The sequence below is a fragment of the Lytechinus variegatus genome, chromosome 3 (genome assembly GCF_018143015.1).
Source record: "Lytechinus variegatus isolate NC3 chromosome 3, Lvar_3.0, whole genome shotgun sequence".
NCBI classification, from domain to species: domain Eukaryota; kingdom Metazoa; phylum Echinodermata; class Echinoidea; order Temnopleuroida; family Toxopneustidae; genus Lytechinus; species Lytechinus variegatus.
In genome coordinates, this window is record NC_054742.1 from 48,052,127 (window position 1) to 48,074,343 (window position 22,217).

Genomic DNA, 22,217 nt, shown 5'->3' on the forward strand with positions numbered 1-22,217 from the left:
AGAAAATGAAGATTCGAAGCCAAAAGAAAGAAAGAAAGAAAGAAAATTTTAAAAAAATGAAAAAGGAACTCAAACTGTGTTTTGGGTCCATATAGTGCAGTCACCTTGCCTGTGACCACCAGTAAAACTCCTTCCCATCACGGATAAATATGGCTCTGCTTGTGTCTATAGAAAATGGACCTCTTCCGCTTCTCCGGCCTCCTCCTCCTCTTCCTCCTCCTCACTTTTCCATCACCACTTTGACTACCATCTTAATCCTGTAGGAATTGCTCAATTATTACTTCACTACCAACGTAATAGAAGTCTAGTTCTTCTCCTCCTTCATCACTTTTTTCTCAATAAATGGCAAAGACGTGTTAATGACCATCTGATTCTATGATTATTATTATCATTATTGCATTTACAGGGCCTATATAGGCCCTGTATATTGAGCGTGTTATCCTTGAATTTGTACTGTACACTCACTTTTTAAAATAAATCTCTATAAATGCGTGACATACATTTTTTGCAACTTACTGTCAAAATAGATACAGGGGTGGATCAAGCTTTAAACACTAAACTTTGGACGGAAATCCAAATTTCACGGTTTCAACGGCATGTCGAGCTGAAAGATAGTCCTAACTAAAGATTTAATATCAACTCGTATTTTTGGAAGTTTCATGTTTTAAGACCTGTAAAATTATTATTTAAAGCAGTTTTGTAATCATAATTATAAAAGATGCTTATCTAAATATACTCTGGGAATATTCCGAGCTGAAAACTTTGTACCATAAACAGGATTATTATACTTGATTCGCGTAAAAGTGATGATTAAGTTTTTAAGTATAATCCTGTATAAATTATACGAGCCTATATCTCGCTAAATAGTAATTTAAAAAAAAATCATGAACAATAAAAAGGCCTGAATACTGACTTGAAATTAAGCCCCATGACATGCTTGGATGAGGATCTTTTAGCCTATTAATGGGTGGGGGGGGGTGACTGACACAAATATCGTTCCGCTGTGATTTTTTCTTTTCTTTTTTTTTAGTGGGGGGGGGGGGTAAGTAATATTATATAGTCTACAAAATTTTGGGTGCCAAAATATGGCGCAAACGGTAAAATTTATAAGAAGCTGTGAGAGAGCAGAAATATAATAATTTTTATTTCAAAAAGTCTGATTTTGTTAAACTGCAAGCGAGCAAATCAAGAGAACAAAAAAATCACCTTTTCATTACGAAAATCTAATTTTGTGATAGAGATTTACATGGTATTTAAAAAAATATATATATATATTCCTACTCCTTTTTTTGTCTCCTTTCTTGGTGGTAATATTTCTTTGGGGTCCATTAATTGCCCCGGCCAAGCCCCACATCTGCAAGCCAGATAGAGGGGAGGCCAAGCCTTTCTTATGACTGAAATTTTTAGTAGGCCTGTACGGTAAAATAGCTTTATTTCTACAAGATAGGAAATAGGCAGTGCGTATCAAAAAAAAGTTTACACTTTGGAAAAGCCATGGGAGTTAAAAAATATACATGTGGCTAATTTTTTCACATATAATTTGGGGTTTGGGTTTCATCTATCCAATGAAAGTAAAGATTTTGACAGATTGTTACACTTGAGTGAGCACTGTCCATTTTTGTATAAGCTCGCAGAAATGCTCGTTTTCACGCTGTGTAAAGGGAAAAGGGCGAAATCAAACTTACCTAGCAAAACATTTTTTCATGTATTTCCCTTGCACTTTTTATGAATTGAAATAAACGGACACATTCAAGCATTTTGTAACTATTTTGCCACCCAAAATGAAATTTCAACACTTAGTAAGCACAACCTTTACCCTTTTGTGCCAACTGGATCTGAGGACATAACTGAATCTGAACAAGTTTTTTCATCAGATATCTCCAGCATTTTTAAACTAAATTTTTATCATTTCTGTTTCTGTTTCTGTTGTGGTAACTCCCGTAGGAACTCGGCAGGACAGCATTTTTTTGCTGGTAAACGCCAGGCTGGTATATAACCAATTACCTTGGAAACATTTTACGTCTAGGTTAATCAGTCATAGTGGCTGAAGTAATAGACGACATATATCACTCTTGGGCCTTTTTATCAAAGTGGAGACAATGGCAGAGTTGGGATTGGGACTCACAACCTTGCGATTATGAGTACAATGCTCAAACCACTGAACCACACGAAGTGGGTCCAGTGGGTTTAAAGTGGGTTTACATTTCATTTTTCATTTAATACTAGTTTCTCCACACTTTTCCCAAGCTTGACTAAAAAAATGAAAATCAAGCAAGCCATTTCATGACTTGTAAATCACAGCTCAGTGTAAATCAAATATCGTCAAGATGACCTCGGTGTGTGGGGGAGTGGGGCCGGGCGCAATGCACTCTTCGAAGTGTTTTGGGCAAGGAAACGAGTTAAAAAGAGTAAAATATATCTTCAAATCAGTTTTACTTCCACGTGTTATTCATGATTAAAGTCTACTTTTATTCGCATAAGTATTTTAGTTCTGCGCAAATCATTTTTCACAATTTTTTCAAAAGTGAGTGATGCTCACTCAAGTGGAAATATTTTTTAACAGTTATATCGTCATTTACTTAAATGGATCTGTACCAATGTTAACATGTGGAAAAATCTTCAGGATAGCTCTATTACAAATGTATAATATTTCAGGATTTTTTTTTCTAGGTGTAAACTTTTTTTTGGATACGCACTGTATGTGGATACTGCGTTCGCGAAGCGCAAGCTGAACATTTTGAAAAATTGACCTAAAAAATGAGCCATTTTAAGGACTCTTGTCGATTTTCATCATCTTTCAAATATCATTTCCCATTGCTGTGTTCTCAACTAATTATTTTGCATCAAGACCTAAATCAAGACTGAAGTGGCATTCAAAAGGGTGTAAATATATAAACGGGACACACCCCATGCGATTAGTCTTTTGTTTTGTTTTTTCTACTCTTCTTTTTTACGGCCGGGGGGGGGGCGGCAATCCACAGCCTTAATTGCTTAATTTTGCCCCCGCCCCCCTGATTAGGCCAGCTACCAATCGATAAGGGTATTTAGTGTGCATAATGACTGGATTTTGATGACCCCAAAAGCATATTGGCGGCGGAAGCCAAAATATTAGGGGGAAGGTCCATCTGAAATTTTGGGATGATGGCGGACACTGGTAAAAAAATTGGACACTGAGCAAAAAAAAAAAAAGAAAAGATATCTACAGAAATTTTAGGGGGAGCTCCCGTTTCCCACTTCATATTTAGGGGGGCAGGACCCCCCCCCCTTCCCCCGCCTATATGCTCAAGTAATTTGCTGTCTATCTCTCTGTCGCGTCATCATCAAAATGCTCTTTTGCTCTATCGCTTCCCCATCTCGCAACTCTAAATAAATTTTGCCCGGTAATATTTCGCCCCCTCAAAATTATTGGCTCATTGCGGCACTGGGTCCTTGGGTCCTGGGGCCCTTTTTGTTATAACATCTTATCATTGGAAGACTGGAGAGCATTTATAAAATTCCAGGAACGTTCAAAGTAAATTCCAGGAAGTTTCTTTCAATTCGCTTTTTGAAAATTCGAGGAATTAAAGCCTAGGTCACATAGCCCGGCCGGTGTCCGGCATCGGTGGAGCTCGGTGGATTTTTGAGGTGTCGCCGAGCTCCCCTCATCGGTGTCATAGCTCGGTGACGTGACCGGGCTCCGTCCGGAAATCTACAGGCGACCGACCAAACACCGGCCGATGACCGTCCGGAGTCTGTCTCAAAAGTGGAGATTTTTTTCGGCCGATGTGGCAGCAACTACCGGCCGATGTCCGGCCGATGGTCGGCCGGACATCGGGGGGTATACGGCCGGTACCCGAGCAGGTTAAAGGACACCGTGCGATCACCGGCCGGGTTGTTAACGGGCTTCGAACACTGCCCGGCCGATGTGATCGGCCGGTGTACCTCGGAGGGGGGGGCCGATGGTCAGCTATTCCATACCTGTATATATATGTCCACCCTACCTGGAATGGTCAGTTCATCACTATGGCTGCACCGAGAAGACTACGAATGGCGTTGTTAGAACACGAGCTAGCTCAGGCGAGGTTCCAGTACAACTTGGTCCTGGCAGCACTGCTCGAAGAAGCCGAGAGGGAGCGACAGAGGGCCGGCAGAAGAATAAGACGTTGGTGGGTGCGCGAGTGGATCCTACGCAGACCTCGTTTCGGCCAGTATGAGACGCTCATGAGGGAACTCGAGGCCGAGCACGCTGCCGACTTCAAATCCTACCTCCGCATGGTGCCACAGATGTTCTATGAGTTGCTTGACCGAGTTGGCCCCCGCATTGCCAAGACCACAACGTAAGTTTACACTTTATGAACCTACTGTCAAATTGTGCTGAAATGTCTTCCATCCATATTTATTCTAGTTTGATTTTATTCATATTTCACCCTCTTCTGTTGCAGGCATCGAACCCCCTTGGATCCTGGGCTGAAGCTGGCGATCACCTTGAGGTTCTTGGCGACCGGAAGCAGCTATCATGATCTGGCGTTCGCGTTTCGTGTCCCACACAACACCATCTCTCTGTTCGTCCCCGAGGTCTGTCAGGCCATCTACGACGAATACGAGGACGAGATGTGGGCCACTCCCCAGACAGAAGATGAGTGGCGCCCGGTAGCCGAGGGATTCGGAGACAGATGGAACTTTCCCCACTGTTGTGGCGCGATCGATGGGAAACATGTCGCCATCAAGAAGCCCCCCAAGAGCGGCTCACTTTACTACAACTACAAAGGCTTCTTTTCCATCGTCATGCTTGCAGTGGTAAACTCTGACTACAAGTTCATCTGGGCGGATGTGGGGTCACCAGGGTCGTATTCCGACGCCGGCATCTTTAACCGGTCGCGACTGGAGCCAGGTCTGCGTGAGGGAACGATCGGACTACCCCAGCCGGATCCCCTACCAAATGACGACCAGGACACACCCTACTACATGGTCGGAGACGACGCCTTCCCCCTACGGCCATACATGATGAAGCCTTACCCTCATCGGCACCTGAAACGGGACGAGCGGATCTACAACTACCGGTGTTCCAGGGCGCGCGTTTCCGTTTTACACCCTGGCGAAGGCATTTTCCGGAAAAGTAGCTAAAAAGCGACTAGTGAAGAGTCTACGTCTACGTTTGTTTACATTATCAGCTGGGCGCGCGATCCAAAGTCCGCACCGAAGTTATCCGCAGAACATACCGTACTGTCTTGCAAATGCAGCTGCATGAGCTTATACTTTCCAGGTTTGATCATTTGCCTTGCCGACTTGCTGATGTCTGTCTTTCTCTCTATCTGTCTATATATCTATCTCTCAAATTCTATCTCTATCTATCTATGTAACTGCAGTATCTATCTATCTAATAATCCTCTCTGTCTCTCTCATTCTTTATCTAACATCTATCTATCTCAAATCTCTCTATCTATCCATCTGTCTGTCTTTCTCTATTTCTCTCTCTCTCTACCTACCTATGCAACTACAGTATCTATCTGTTAATTTGTCGCTCTTCTCTCTCATTCTTGATCTATGATCATCTATCTGACATCTATCTATCTCTCAAATTCTCTATCTATCTCTCTATCCATCTGTCTGTCTTTCTCTATTTCTCTCTATTTTTTAACTAGAGTATCTCATCTATCTGTTAATTTGTTAATAATCTCTGTCTCTCTCATTCTTTAATTATCTATTTAATATCTCTCTCTATCTATCTATCTATCTATCTATCCATCTGTCTGTCTTTCTCTTATTCTCTCTATCTATTTATCTATTTTTTTAACTTATCTATCTGTTAATTTGTTAATATTATTTGTCTCTCTCCCTCTTTATCTATCTAACATCTATCTATCTCTATTTATCTATCCATCTGTCTGTCTTTCTCTACTATCTATATATCTATCTATCTATGTATCTATCTATCTATCTATCTGTTAATTTGTCTATCTTCTCTTTCTCTCTCATTCTTTATCTTTCTATCTATCTAACATCTATCTATCTGTCTCTCAAATTCTCTATCTCTCTCCCTCTCTAGCATTTTCTCTCTCTCTCTTTGTCCGTCCATATTTCTATCTACGACATCTCTCTCTCTTTCTATCTATCTATCTATCCACCTCTCTCTCTCTATTTCTATCTATCTATCCGTCTATCTTGTCTCTATTTATTTATCAGTCTTCTATCTATCTATCTTTCGGCAGCTTCTAAGTGTATCAATCCATCAAACTTCAATTTGTCTTTCCATTATAAGTATCTGTTTATTTTGATTTTGTCTGTCATTCTATTCATTTCGTTAAAAATTTATTTTTATAAAAAAAACTATCATAAACGAGACTGCAAAAGCATGTTCGGATTTCACTCCTGACTGCCGCTCTCTCTGTACATGAAGTGCCGAGATCAGTAACTGTGCAAATTGCATGCGGTGGTGGACTCGCCTGTGTCGCACGCTGCATGCAACCAGCGACGTGTGTAGACTCTTCACTAGTCGCTTTTTGGCTACTTTTCCGGAAAATGCCTTCGCCAGGGTGTAAAACGGAAACGCGCTTCCAGGGCACGCCGTGTGGTTGAAAACGCGTTTGGTATATTCGCCAATCGCTTCAGATGTCTGCTAACAACCCTGGGATTGAGACCGTCGAAAGTTACCAAGATCGTCAAGGCCTGCATGACCCTTCACAACCTCATGGGGACTCGTTACCCCAACCTTCAGAATGCTGACCTCGACCGGGAAGATGAGCAGGGTCAGATCATCGCGGGTGCATGGCGAGACCAAGCCGTGCTCGAAGATGTGCAAGCAGCAGGGCACGGGCCAAGATTGACCCGATCAGGCAAAGAACTGCGCGCATACCTCAAGAATTACTTTTGCAGTCCTGCCGGGAGTGTGCCATGGCAAGATGTGGCAATAAACCAGCAGTAACTTGTGTCTAATATTGTTACAGTATACCGGATGCAGCCACAGACATTCCATTATTCTTCTCAGGACTTAACGCATTTTTGATGTGTTATACTTTCCATTATTCAGTATGTTGTTTGCAAATAAATCTGTTATTGGGTAATCTTAAAACATTGCCTTTGCTCTTTTTAATTTGAACACTAGTAATAAATGCCAGAAGAAATCAAACCTGTTTGAAAGAATAAATCAATATTAAAATACACCAGTATGAATAAGATGAGATGTGTGTAAATAATACAACAGCAACACATTCATTGTGATTGAATTATTTTTAATCAAAGAATAATCGTCATTGTATCTTTTCTTTCACCTTTAAAAACTAACCTTTCATAAAGAAAAACACTTGTATCAAACAATATGATTAGCTTTGTAATTTTGTAATAGGCTTCAAATGATTGCCCATTAATATGTTTTCACCTTTTAAAAAGTATGTGTTTTTTCATAATGAGGAAGGATCTCCATTGTTTACATATCAGATAAAGTCTTACGAAATATTAATTTTTACTTGAGTACTGTTTAACTTTTGATCTATGCAACTTTGTTAAAATTAACCAATTTTTATGGTGTGTTCTATAAAACCTTCTAAATGACATTTTCTTTCCTTCTAAATTAACTTTGTTTTACCTTTTGAGTTCTCAGTTTATTGCTCTAAGATGTTAAAAAGATAAAAACAATAAAGACAACGACAGAACTTTAGTTTTCATACCTTGGATGTTACCACATACACAATAAATATGGCAATAAACATAAACTGGCACGGGACACCGGCCGATACTCGGTCGTACACCGGCCGATGCGTATTCCGATGTGGTAAGGATGGGGCTGCGATGAGGGAGCTCGGTGAGAGCCCGTCGAATTTTTAACTCCGAAGTTAAATTTCGCCGAGCTGCCACCGATGCGGTTTTTAGCCCCAAACGCCGGCCGGTGACCACGGGAGTCCGGCCGGTGTCCGGCTAAAATCGCATCGCTGGCTCATCGGAACCTCATCGGCCGGGCTATGTGACCTAGGCATAAAACACGTGAGTCGAGTTTTATGTTTCACACGCACCCCTATCCAGCTAGCTGGTTCGACACTGCCGGAACTGAAACAGCCCGGCCCCGTGCCACCGAGCACACTGACCTACTTGACGGGTAATTCTCATTATTTTCTTTTAATTATGTTTTTAAACACATCCTAGGGTTAAGAAGAGGTAAACTAGTGAAAAGTTATATCTTATATTTCACCTGCAGACTACGACTCGTCGATGCCGATGGCTCAACCTCGTCGCAATCGTATGCGCAAACAGAGCTCCGCCCGCGCACGGGGGAGCCCCGGGTAGATTGATCTGACTAGTAGAAATGTTCAATGCTGCTCTCCGTGGCTTTGTAATTCACATTGTTATACTTTTTTATGGATTGTAACAGATTTGACTTGAGTTTGATTGCCTGTTGAGTTTAACATGTGGATATGGTCCCGGGATTATAACTTTTCTCAGGCAGGAGCCGTGGAACGGTTTTCAAAATGGGGGGGGGGCTGATTATGCAAAAAACCACAATCATAATTTTTATGTTTTTGTACATGGTTCTGGAAAGGGGGGGGGGGCTTCAGCCCCCCCCCCCCCTGCTCCCGCGGCCCCTGTAAGGAGCTTCAAGCAGATTGAAGTTCCTTGGTACTCGTCATTGGATGAGAAAGTTAACAATTTTGGCATTTGTTTCTTTTAATGAAATAACATTAATTTTTCACTGTCTTAGTAATAGCCAAGGGCACAGGCATCATGGCTATGCTGCCATATGCATCACTGTCAGTCATTGTGACTTTGCATGGAGTGGGGGAGGGGGGGGAATGGTGTCATTAATAGGACCAGAAAAAATACCTGGTGTTTTGCTGTCCATAAGTTACAAGCTAGTACTGGTGACTCCTACGTTAATAAGGGTCACCAGTCGTGCATAAAGTCACTTGTAACTTATAAACAGCTTTATGAAATACCTACAAGTACCTGGTCCTATACAGTGGACCTATCGCCCCCCCCCATGCCAGGTAACTAGACATCTGGAAACAACTAATCGCCAGGAAGGTTCTCTCTATTTAAGACCAGTTCTATGTACTCTAGCACTTTTCTCTTAAAACCAGGAGGCACAATAGAGTCGGTTCAAATGATTACCGTATGCAGAACAAGCTCCAAATTACTCTGAGAGGTTTCTCCCTCCTAATCTTCTTCACTCCTTCTCCTTCATCAGCTTCTTATTTCCTCCTTTTCCTTCTCCCCCTCCTTCTTCTCCTACTCCTTCTTATCCTCCTGCTCCTCCTTCCAACATTTGATTAATTTAATTTTTGACTTTTCATATCATACATATTTCATTCAGTTAGTATTCTCATAATTGTGTAGCAATGACCTACATGTAGGACCCATAACAGAAAGGTTAGCGATAATTGAAAAGAATCAATCTGATTGGTTTCTAGTCAGTCTGCTGAGCAAAGTGGGCATGCAACAATTATCTGGATAGGCCATTTCATTAGCCTTTGTATTACGGGGCCCAGGTAACCTGAGACAACAACATATAGCGAATATGTGCATTAACTTCTGAAGGTTTCCATGGCGAAGAAGAATAGTGTAGTAGGTTTCACGGTACACCATGTAACTTTCTTGGGCAAATGTTGGTCCTGAAAGGACCACCCAATCTAGATTGGCTAATTGTTGGCTATTTGTTATAATACACAATCTAGATTGGGTGGTCCTTTTCAGGACCAGACCAACATTTGCCCAAGAAAGATACATGGTGTACTGTGAAACCTACTACACTAATATGTGCATTATAACAATTAGCCAAGTAAAATATGTGACTTGTACTTTTCTGTTGTGTAAACTACCTATGTCATAATGTGTCTACACTTGAATAAGTCTTGATATAATATGAATTGCATATCGACCGTGTACATGTAATCCAGTATTTGTGACTGATGCATGATCTGATAAAAAACCTTATTAGTAATTTGGTAATTAAAAGAATGTAAAGTGTACTTGTCAAAAAGGAAGTTATTAAGTTGATACAAGAGTTTCATTAAGGCCATTTGTAAAGATTATGTGCACATATCATGTTTAATTGAATCATGAAATCCAATCCTTGTTTTCTCCTTTATTATTTTATGAAGCTCTCACTGAATCAATTTCTTCTGCATTAAATCAAGTACTTGTGTGGGTTACTGCTGATCAATTTTGAAAAGCAATGCTTGTGTGTGGGTTTTTTTTTCAAGCTAAATGAATGTCTCAAAAAAATTATTATGGGGGACTTATTGTGGTTTTATGATGACTGGTTACATTTGACTTTATATTTTCATTGAAATTTGTACGAGATGTTTATTGAATATCACATCATATGGAATGAATACCAAGTTCCCTTGTCAAGGTCAACATTCATTTCTAGTCAAGGCAACAGGTCGTTTTAGGTCATCAAACTTTTAATTAAAAAAAAAACAATTATATTTGATGCCTAAAAAAATGTGTTTGCCATTACAAAGGGGGACGAATTGGGTTGGCACATATAAATGTTGTTCCCAAGCTCTGTACATAAATGGCTGTTCTTGTGATGAAAGGAGGAATGATCCATCAACATTATCAACATGCTCAATGTTGGTGCATTTACTTGCATTCGCTACTGATGATATCAGAGCACTCACTCTATAGTTTGTCATGTTCCTTTATAGACCATTTGTTTTCTTGTTTCTTGTTCAGCTGTTTATTTAGACTCTTATTTTTAATGACACTTTGTCCATTTCGTTAAATATTTATGCATAAAATGCTGCATTGGGCTATACCACAGTTATTGCTCTTGAATATCATTTCCCAAGTTGCATGTGAACTTTTTTTGCATACAAAAGATTCAAAGTTTGCCAAATGTTTGTTTTCCCTGCAGACTTTGATCGCAGAGGACATCAGTCATCATGACCAGTTGTGGCGATCTTTGTAGTCATCCAGGACTAAGTGAATGGATTGAACAGAATCTGAAGAAACGCAAAGGCTGGGTTGAGTTGGATAAACTGTGCAGTGCAATGTCCAGCCTTCCAGACACCCACAGGGCATGTAGATGTGAAGTCCCAGAAGTATTAAAAAGTTCAACCTTTCAGAAGCATTTTCTTATTCGAGAGAATGTGGTCTTCTTGAAGACAAGCTATGAAAATGGTCTCAAAAAGTTGAGAAATCTACTTCAGGAGAGGGGCCCTTTATCATTAAAGACACTTCATAAGAATCTGAGACAAGTTCTGACAGAGGGTGAAGAAGTGGCACTTGGAAGGAATAAGAAAGACCTGAAATCTACCGTATGCAGTGAGTCCGCAATTTTCTCAACAGAGCCTTTTACTGGTTTGATAGTGTTATGTGGTGTGCATCCAATTTTAGATCAATCCTGTTGTCATTCTGGGGTGATAGGATGGATAGAGCAGTGCCTTAAAGAGCATTCTGGTTGGTCTACCATTGATGATATGAACAAGTATAAATCTCAGCTTTGTGCTGGTAAGCAATCCTGTAAGTGCGCCTTGGGGTCCTTAATAATGCTTCCTAATATTCGCAAGCATTTCCATGTTCAAGGAAATTATGTCTTCGAAAAGTCATATTACCGGTCTGGTCTCCAAAAAATGACAGATGTTCTTGTAAGGAATGGTCCAACAAAGATCAATGTATTGCTGAAGATGCTGAAAGATGCAGGTAATCTTTCCGAGACAGAACTGAGGGCCCTTGGTGAGAATGAGAAGGCTCTTTCGGACACCATTTGTAAAGAACAACAATTGTTTCAGCCATTATCTCATTCTGGTCGAGTTCACTTGAAATCTGGTTGCCGAAAGCCATGCAGACATAAAGCTCTAATTGTATGGATTAATAGCTATTTGAATAAATGCAATGAGTGGGTTAGTATTGAAAAGCTCTGTGAAGCCACTTCTAAAATCCCTAATTCTGAGAATCTATGTAGATGCGAGCTCTCTGAAGTACTCCATGATGAAAAGCAGTCTTTCCACGTTCAGGGTAATGATATTTGCTCACGGTCATTGTTTTCATCAAATTATAGAAGTGGCATAAAGAAGATGGAAGATTTCTTGAAGAAGAAAGGCCCACAACCAGTAGGTATATTACTGAACATGCTTAAACAATGCAAGGTAATGACAGCAAATGAAGAGAGAGTACTTGGCAGGAACAAAAAGGAACTAGCTTATACTATAACCAGAGAGCCATCAGTTTTCAAGTTTGTATCTCCTCCGGGTGTTGTAATGTTGAGGACTAGCCAACACGAAGACAAGAACCAAGTGACCAAAGTTCTTGAGTACCTTGAAAAATATCTGAGAACTTGCCAGAAATGTTATGTGAAAACTTTGTTGAAACAAGTTGTCAGACATGAGTCTTTGAGCACAGGATGTATTTCCGGGGTACATTCACTCAGGAAATTGCTAGCAGCACACCCCGAACGTTTCCTCATACACGGTGATGGAAGTGTGTCTCTCACAAAGAGACGCCGAAAGGCCCTCAGTGACCCTCCAAAGTCACATGGAATCAAAAGGCATGGAGCCCCAGAAGTCTCTGTTGAACAGTCTGTAGATGAACCAGGACATGCACGAGTGCCTTGTTCATCTACTGAAGATATGAACTCCTCAAAGTCATTGAATGCCGGTGACAAGAACATCAATCTTGACTCTGCTTCAATTTGCAAACGAACAGAAATTTCTCCTGATGCTGGTAAAAGTGAATCATCAAGAGATTTTAATAGAGGCTTGTGTTTCATTGAAAAGCTCCTTGAAAATCATGGACCTATGATGTTGCAAGACATTCATACTTCCATTGTAGCTTCTTCAAAACTTGACAAGCCGGCAAGAAGAATCCTTGGGAGAACGCCAGAGGAGTTGCTCTCAATACTCCTGTTGCAGAAGGACACTTTTCATGTCATACCCCCAAGTGACCTTGTTGTGTTGTGCAAGACAGCACAAATGAAAGTAAATCCGTGGGTGACTGGTCTGAAGAAAGTAGAAGAGTATTTAAAAAGGAGTCGTCACTTAGATGAGCTGGTGGATTTCATTAGAAGTAACCTTACTGTACAAGAGAGGCGAGTGTTTGGAGAATCAAAGAAAAAAGTAAATCACACTCTTGCCCTCTGCAAAGATAGATTTCTGAATAGCAGTGGCATTATTATTCTTAGATCTGCTCATGTACCATTATCTAGAGTTGAAGGAGGTGTGACAAAGAGAAAGATCAAGGGAAAAGATAATCCTGAATGCACAGAAGAAAACACAAGCAAAAAGCGAAAAACTGATCCCAAATTTCAGACACCAAGAGGCTCTGTGGTAGTTCATGTTGTTGAGACAGCTGAAGAATGGGCACTGGCCTGTTCTTCTCTCTATGAAAGTAAATCATCAGTGGTTGGCATAGAATGTGACAGTAAATGGTTTGTATTGAAGCAGTGGGATGGTAAAGTGATCGCAGCAAAGATCCAGCGGTGCGTAGCCCAAGCATCATCCAAGTCTGAGCAGCCTGTAGGACAGAGCAGGACACCAAGCAAAACGGGAGACATTTTCGAGCAGTTATCACTTCTTCTCACAAGTTCAACTATTCTCAAGGTCAGCAGGTCTTATGTTGGGTTCCATGACAAATGCTCCGGCGACAATTGCTCCGCTGTGAATTTCACACACTAATGGAATTGCCAACTTCAACCCTGGATTTAAACACTACCCTATCCTAAACCGAAAATAAAAACCTATTGCAACCCTATATCTTAGATGAAATATATCCCGGAGCAAAAGTCGCAGGAGCAAATGTTGTGTTACCATTATGTTGTGTATACGATCAAATTTTTGTTTGGAAGCAATAGACAAGCTTACACTTAATCAGAATTAATTGATTTACTGTTGAAGAGATTTGTGTCAGGATAATGTTTCCCATTATTTGTGATTATTATCTGACAAGGCTTTTCAAAATTAATCAGTTGCTACCAAATTTTATTTGAAATGTGAAAATCTGGATAGAACATTATTAAAAAACAAACTTATTAGGCAGGGGGAGGGGGAGACTTTGAAAGTAGGTAAAATAAGAATTCTCCATTCTCCTCTGAGATTTGCACCATTTATTTCAACTAAAAAAAAGACACTGATCTTTTATTTGAAATATTTATAATCGGACTGTCCCATACCAGTCATTATTAATAAAGAGCAAATAAATACTTATTTTTTGTTGACAGAGGGTGTTTTTAGAGGGCAACTATTTCCCTTACAGCTTGTGAAGAATGCTTTTCTGTGGGTGGTTGTAGATATTTTTTAAGTGATGTTCTGTTGGTACATGTCATTGTGATCACTATTCCCTGTTTGAGAAATACTCTTTAATGTTTCCACAGTAGCATACAAGGTTCATGTATACTGGCATGTATACTGTGTAGATTATAATAAAGCAACTTGATTCCGTCTGCTACTCGAATGGTGCGGAAACCAATGATATCCTGTTATGTTCTCACTTGGCAGTGATCCAGGAGGGTTACATGTGCATGTACAATAATGGCTCAAGTTAGGTGGTGAAATAACTGGAAATGATAAAAGAGGCACAGAATATGGCCAGGACCACCTAGTCATGCTCATGAATGACACCCCCCCCCCCCCTCAAAAAAAAGAAGAAAAAAAATGTCACCTACAATGTTTAGTATCTTTTTGAGTTGAAAATTCTTATTCTCTTTAAAAGATTTGTGTTATGTAACAAAAAAAACAAGTCGATTTTAATCTCTGTTGGATTAGAAATTACTTTTTGTTATATCCTTGTCATTTTGAAGGTGGTGTATGATGTCCAAAAGATCTCTTCTATGCTGCGTGATAAGATGCCTCTCAACATCGAAAATGTATTTGATATCAAGGTGAGAAATCAGTGTTCATAGATCATTCATAATTATTATTAGTCTTCGGACTTTGAAACAGGGTCGTGGGTTCAAATCCCAGCCATGGCATAATTTCCTTCAGCAAGGAATGCATTCACAGTGTGCTGCACTCGACCCAGGTGAGGTAAATGGGTACCGGCAGGAAGTTATTCCTCAAAAGCGTTGTAGCCCAGTGGATTAGTCTCCGGACTTTGAAACGGGGTTGTGGGTTCGAATCCCAGCCATGGCGTAATTTCCTTCAGCAAGAAATTTATCCACACTGTGCTGCACTCAACCCAGGTGAGGTGAATGGGTACCTGGCAGGAATTTATTCCTTGAAATGCGTGTGCGCTGTAATCATAGTAACTACGGCAGCCAAGCTACAGCTGGGGTAATAATATCCAAGTCCTTTGGAAGCGCATAGAGACATTATTCATAATTGTGATATGCGCTATACAAGAACTGTTTATTATTATTATTATTAAAGCTGTGTGCACCTGAATAGGTAGCCTAGCTTAGCCGGGTAATAACAGCAGGGCCCACTGGGAGAACAGTTTTCAGAACTGAAGTGGCTACCCTGGGTAAATGTACCTCTATTATTATTATAATTATTCATAATACAAGGGTGACCCTCCCCCTTCCCTCTCCCACCACCTCCTCAAGAATAATCATACCTTGACGCTGCCTACCAATTTAACTTCTTTCATGCAGTTTATGTTTTCAATGATACTGATTTAACAAGAGCTGATCATGAACTTGCAATAAAACATATTTTTGCTGGTGTTACTTATTTTGAATAGGGTATTGGCTTTGTGGGAACTTACAGTACAATTTGTCTTGTTTGCCCATGATATGTAAAAAACCCAAACCAACCATGAATTGGCCAAAATGAATGAAGTGATTTTAATAAAGATGAAAATATAGCATCCTAGTTGAGCTTTTAATAAAGAGGTTACTGATCAAAGATAGTCTACAATAAGTCAAATTTACTTGGTTTAAAGTAGAATAACATGTAAAGGGACATATTGAAATGAATTTGAATCTATCTGTATTAATCTTCAACAAGTCCACTCTTTACTTAATAAACAAATATTTTTGCAATGTGTAGGGATCTGTAGTGTAATGTTAGCCGCAGGACAATGTGTCTAGTCTCTGAAACCTGAATATGTACAAGTGTAGTCTAAAATCAAGATTGTAATCATTCAGTATACCGTATCTTTATTCTCAATTTGTGACAGGATTCTGATTTGAGATTTGAAACCTTTTAGGCATTGGTCTGAGATTTCTCTCCGATCAATCCTGTGATTATGTATGTTTTTTTTTTTTTTTAATCTGTATTTGATACACTGTCTGAATGGCGGTAATATATCATCTTGGGGGTGTTTCACAAAGATTTAAGTATGACTTAGAGTCGCACTTAAATGTTTAGTTGCGCGCAGTATAAAAGGCATGACAGCATTGGTCAGATCATGCCAAGAGGACGCGCACTACTGCGTATTGATCAATAAGATTGCGCGTTGCATATCATGTACGCGTCGACATTTAAGTGCGTCCTAAGTCATACTTAAATCTTTGTGAAACACTCCACATGTTTATTTACAGGTGGCCAATCAACTCATCAGTCGCACTAGCCTGTCACATTGGATACCCCATCCTCTATCATTCACAGAACTGTGTGAGAGGTATAGCATTGTTCCTTCTGCTGTAGTCCAAGTAGTCTCTCAAACTGTCAGTGGAGTTGATGATCAGGATGTCGCAAATCTGAAGAACATGGCTGTCCTAACCTGTACCCTTATACCACATTTCTTGCGCAAGATGTACAGGTACATGTATACTCCAAATTAGGGAGTATTTTACTTATTTTATGGGTATGAATTTTTGCTTTCTGCATGAAGTTGAGTTGTGCTTTATAGTTTGATTTTTCTACCCTCTGTAGGGGTTTGAATTATTTTGGAAGTACACACAGAGCTGCCAACTATTAAGAAAATTTCATAACTACTACGATTTTCATGTCAGTGCCATTATGCTTTGACCTTTAATAGTTATGCTTTTGAGCCTGAACACATAGTTAAATACATTGCACAGTGTCATTATCATTTGAAGGCAAGGTTATAATCTTCATTTCACACACATTTCTCATTGTTTTCACCATGCATGTCATACGCTGTGTTTTATTGAAATATATTTTTCAGTTGTAAATATATTTTTCAGTTATTTGTAAATTTTTTTGCCCAACTGGGCAATTGGCATCAAAGAGTTATGTTGCAACCTGGGTAAACATTTCTGACAATCACCTTGTATGGTTGGCATCTCTGCACATTTGGTGCTGTTTTATTTTGTCTTAAAAGAAATTTATATTACTGCGCGGTGCATATGAAATAACTAATTATATCTCAAAATTATTTTTGAGCTTCTGGATTACTACTTTTTACTTTTAGAGGTTGGCAGGTTTTTACAAATGTATTTTTTCTTTTGATTTCACTGGTTTAAGTTTGATTGATGGTTGAAAGATACGTAGGGCCATTTATACAGTTTCTGTAGTTGACAGACTATATGATCAGATTAGTAATGTCTAGGGCTGACATTCAACGCTGCCCTCCGAAAATTGTGACTAGGGCTTGTATCTTTGCATCATATCAATTTTCCAATATGTAGCTTGGATTACAGGTTCATGCCCGAACACTAACTCAAAGTGCAGCTACATGTGTGCACTAATCTGATATCCATATCATTGCATCAACTTGGTAATATATTATTACCCCAACTATATTTGAGCTTCCATATAGACTGAAAGGATTTCAAGGAGTAAATCCTACCAGCTACCCATTCACCTCACTTTGGGTGAGTGCAGTTCAGTGTGGATGAATTTCTTGCTGAATAAAAGTAACATTGGAAGTAGGTGCACCTCACTTTGGTTGAGTGCATTTCAGTGTGGATGAATATTGGGAGTGGGATTCCAACCCATTATTGATTGAAAAGAGAGAGTTAGAATCACTGCACCATGGTGCTTCCAAAGATATTACTATTATATTAGATATTATTATTATGGAAAAAAATTCATTCAAATATACAAAACTGCTTGGTAGATCGACCATTGATACCATTGATAATTAAAGTAATAATGCTGATGATATTGCTGCTGGAGACCACCAACAATTAATCACAAACCTTCTGTCATCAATCATTGTAATCATCATCTTAAAGGTCAAGTCCACCACAGGAAAATGTTGTTTTGAATAAATAGAGAAAAATCAAACTATAGTAGAATAACTACATGTACGCTTAAAATTTCATCAAAATTAGATGTAAAATAAGAAAGTTATGACATTTTAAAGTTTTGCTTATTGTACAAAAACAGTGATATGCACAACTCAGTGACATGCAAATGAGACAGTTGATGTTGTCCCTCACTCACTTTTTTATTGTTTATTGAATTATTATTACAATATTTTATTTTTTTTAATTTGACAACTTGACTGAAACATAGTATTAGACAATGCTAATTCCATTGTTGTTTCACTTGCCAATGAGGAGAAAATTATAATATTTCATAAATTGCAAAAGAAATAGTGAGTGGATGACATCATCAGTCTCCTCATTTGCATACCGACCAGGATGTGCCTATAACTGTTTTGTAAAAGTGTCATAATTTTGTTATTTTACATCTGATTTTGATGAATTTTTCAGTGTTATGCTCCTGCTTCTTGGATTTTTCTCTTTTTAATGAAGTTAACTTTTTGTTGGGGTGGACTTGTCCTTTAAAGGTCAAGTCCACCTCAGAAAAATTTTAATTTGAATCAATAGAGAAAAATCAGACAAGCACAATGCTGAAAATTTCATCAAAATCAGATGTAAAATAAGAAAGTTATGACATTTCAAAGTTTCGCTTATTTTCAACAAAATAGTTATATGAACGAGCCAGTTACATCCAAATGAGAGAGTCGATGATGTCACTCACTATTTCTTCTGATTTTTATTGTTTGAATTATACAACATTTCAATTTTTATGAATTTGACGATTAGGACCTCCTTGCCTGAAGCACAAAATATTGAAATAATAGAATTCCACGTGTTTAGGGAGGAATGAAACTTCTTTTTACATGATAATGACGAGAAAATCAAAATATTTCATATAATAAAATACAAAAGAAATAGTGAGTGAGTGATGTCATCAACTCTCTCATTTCGATGTAAAAGGCTCGTTCATATAACTATTTTGTTGAAAATATGCGAAACTTTAAAATGCCATAACTTTCTTATTTTACATCCGATTTTGATGAAATTTTGAGTGTTGTGCTTGTTGAATTTTTCTCTTTTTATTCAAATCAGATTTTGTTTGGGTGGACTTGTCCTTTAAGTATTACTTTGATCATCACCCCTACTATTTGATTGATATATCACCTATATCTATTAAGATTGATTTTAGATAAATACAAACCTTTGAATCCTCAAGTGGTAATTATGCTTTCTGTTATTGTGGGGCCTCTATCATTGTTTCATAAATAAAATATTTCCAATGGTGCAACAAGAAGGAAACAATTTTGGTCTTTCAGTCATAATCTGAGTCTAATTTGTACAAAATATTGTTATTCTGACATACTGGAAGACACTGTAAATAAGCTGAGCCATATCAGTCATTTGTTTGTAATATCATCATATAAATATCGTTTTTAGATTATGAAGGATTCATTCTTATGTTATATTACATTTATCTTGATTTTTTTCAGAGATTTGAATGTGGATCTTCTCACAGAGCACAACTGCATTGTTGAAGAGCTCTGTAATGCATGGAGAAAAGGACCTCAATCAAGACTAAGTTCCAGCAGAGATCCTAACATATCTTCAGCTCCAGAGCAGGAAATGCCCAGCATGCAAACACCTCAGCCTTGCATAACTGATTGCCATGTACCTGTTGGAGAACCGAGTACTGCTGGAGAATGTGATCCAGGGAGACAATTTCCAGCATCGGCTGAAGAGCCAGGCTCAGGAACTCAACCTCTGGAGCATACTAAAGCAGTCTCGGGCCAGGAGCAGGGAACCCGTTTGGCTAGTACTCATATCCTAGACCCTCATCCCCTTCTGCAATCTGGAAGCTCTTTTATTCCATGCGATTCTGGTTTACGGTCAGGCATTCATCCTCCAGGGGATCCTGAAACAACATCAATCCAGGAGCTGGGATTTTCCCTTATCAGTGCACAGATTGTCAATACTCATGCTCCCATTATGAAAGCTGGAGGATCCTGTACTCCATGGGCTAGTGGTTCACAGTCTAGAAATCTTAGCCCCAAGGATTTGAAGGCAACTTCAATTCATGAGCAGGGAGCTTCTGTGGTCAGCAAGCAGGTGGTGGACCCTTGTGTTCCTGATACTCCAATATTGCATTCTCAACCTTCTTGTGTCCCATGGGTGTCTGCTTGGCAGTCAGGAACTCATGCTCCTCAATATACTAATGCAACTTCAGTCCAAATGCAGGGGATGCCAGCGACCATCAAGCCAATCCTGAAAATTCCAAAGCCTGGCCCTAATCATATTGGAGATGTCTGTCTAGCTGGTAATGGAGAGGTAGGGATGTCTGTGCTGAACAAGTGCCTCCCAAACCCTCAAACTCTCTACGCTGATGTACTGTATGCTCCTAAAGAATCTGTTTTGAGCCATGAAAATCAACTTCCAACAAACCCTAACTCTTCTGCAGGGAGAGCACAAGAAATCACATCATCAAGCACACAGATTCCTAACCCTCCATTGCAGGATCCACGTGTTCGTCATGTTGAAGAGCTGTATGAGGCATTGGAGGCGGGTTTGGGTGCAGGCAAATATCTTCACAAGTATTCCCGTAAGTCCTCCGCAAAGAAACAGCAGAAACATCTTTGATGAGATCTCTAACCCTTCCTTTCCACATCCTAGATTGTCTTAGTTTAGAGGAGAGTTGTCAATGTGGTATTTTCTAGGTAAGAGGAGATTTGAAGAAGTTTTGTATTTTACAACTTATTCCTACATTTTTCTCAGGTATCATTACATGGGCTACAGTAAATTCCTTACCCAGATACTAAAGGATAAACATTTTTAGAATCAAATAACATATACTGTACCAAACACTATCAAATGGAGATATCTGGCACCCATCTAATAAAGGATCTATTGCCATTGTGGCAACTACAATCAAGGTAAAGGCTTTGCAACCAATCAAAATCAAGGTTTCTTTCCATGGGAGTATACATGTAATGCCCAATTCACAATTAACTTTAACTATTTTAAACAGACCCCAGGATATCATATTTCAGTATGAAATTATGACTTATGATTCCTCTACAATATTGATAATGAAGATATTTCTAATTACAAGTAATAATTCTAAACCTGAATAGACTTTACCATGAATGGTAAAAGTGTGTACATGTACATCCATATTGTCCTTACTAATCGGCTGAATGAATCAAAATAGGCAGCATAATGATAATTTTAGGAACTTGATAATATTTGGTGGCTAATTGTTTAGATTGATCATTTTTTGTAAACCATAATTGGAAAAGGTGATGACTGGATTTAATATAGATGAATCCCATGGCTATCTGAAGCGCTGCTTCTCTTCATATATGATATTTTTTTTTCTCTGAAGAATGATCACCCAACTCTATATATCAGAAATTACCAGTAGTGCGTCTGAATGTATCTCTTACCTCCATAAGGTTTGTAAGATCATTGATCATGATATAAAGCGTTGTTGCATATTAGACTCGGAACTGTATATTACAATTGTGATGTGGAGACGAGTAAGAAAGTAATTAGAGAGTAATGATGTTTTGCTTAAGACTTAAAAGTATGAATATATCATTATGTTTTACAAAATTTGGCTCATATCATCTTGACTTGAGATATCTAGAAATCTTTGTATGTTTACATGCTTTTTGAGTACATGTATACCTTGCATCGTGAGTAACATAAATTTGTTCTGAATTAAGTTATGTTTTTGTTATTTTTTTTTTAGTAGAGACTTCCACATATTCGGATACCAATTGATATGATTTCAAGACAAGTAATTTGTCATATAATCAATCAACTATCATGTTATGTTTATTTTTAATGTTTTTTATCAAGACCTATATTAATTGCTTTTTATATGCAAATAAATTAATATTACCACCCTTATGCTCAATTGTTTTTAATGCATTTTAAGGGTTAGTTGTTTTAATGAAGTATCATGCGTGAGTTGATGGCATGGGTTTCTTTGTTTAATTTTATCTATTGGACAAGTAGGGTTTGGAGTGATTTTGGGATGTACATGTAAATATCAAAGGAAGAAACTGGGGGAAATGAGATAAGAACTAGAGCTGTAATATGAGTTTGTTGATACAGTTTACAAGTTTAATTATAGTTTCTAACTATTTGAATACGTGTATAACCATTAACATTTCATTTAGGAAAGTACAGA

At 38.7% G+C, this 22,217-nt stretch overlaps 2 protein-coding genes across 2 annotated transcripts; both read left to right on the forward strand.

The window, feature by feature from the left end:
• Positions 1 to 3,935: 3,935 nt before the first annotated feature.
• On the forward strand, positions 3,936 to 7,084 carry LOC121411211 (putative nuclease HARBI1). The gene is made up of 3 exons (XM_041603792.1): positions 3,936 to 4,316; positions 4,422 to 5,048; positions 6,538 to 7,084. The coding sequence occupies exons 1-3, from the start codon at positions 4,003 to 4,005 to the stop codon at positions 6,899 to 6,901; spliced, it is 1,305 nt and encodes a 434-aa protein (XP_041459726.1). The 5' UTR covers positions 3,936 to 4,002; the 3' UTR covers positions 6,902 to 7,084.
• An 870-nt stretch (positions 7,085 to 7,954) lies between these two features.
• On the forward strand, positions 7,955 to 22,217 carry LOC121411212. The gene is made up of 5 exons (XM_041603793.1): positions 7,955 to 8,068; positions 10,829 to 13,511; positions 14,708 to 14,788; positions 16,391 to 16,611; positions 19,516 to 22,217. Exons 2-5 carry the CDS (start codon positions 10,857 to 10,859, stop codon positions 20,657 to 20,659), a joined length of 4,101 nt encoding a protein of 1,366 aa, XP_041459727.1. The 5' UTR covers positions 7,955 to 8,068; positions 10,829 to 10,856; the 3' UTR covers positions 20,660 to 22,217.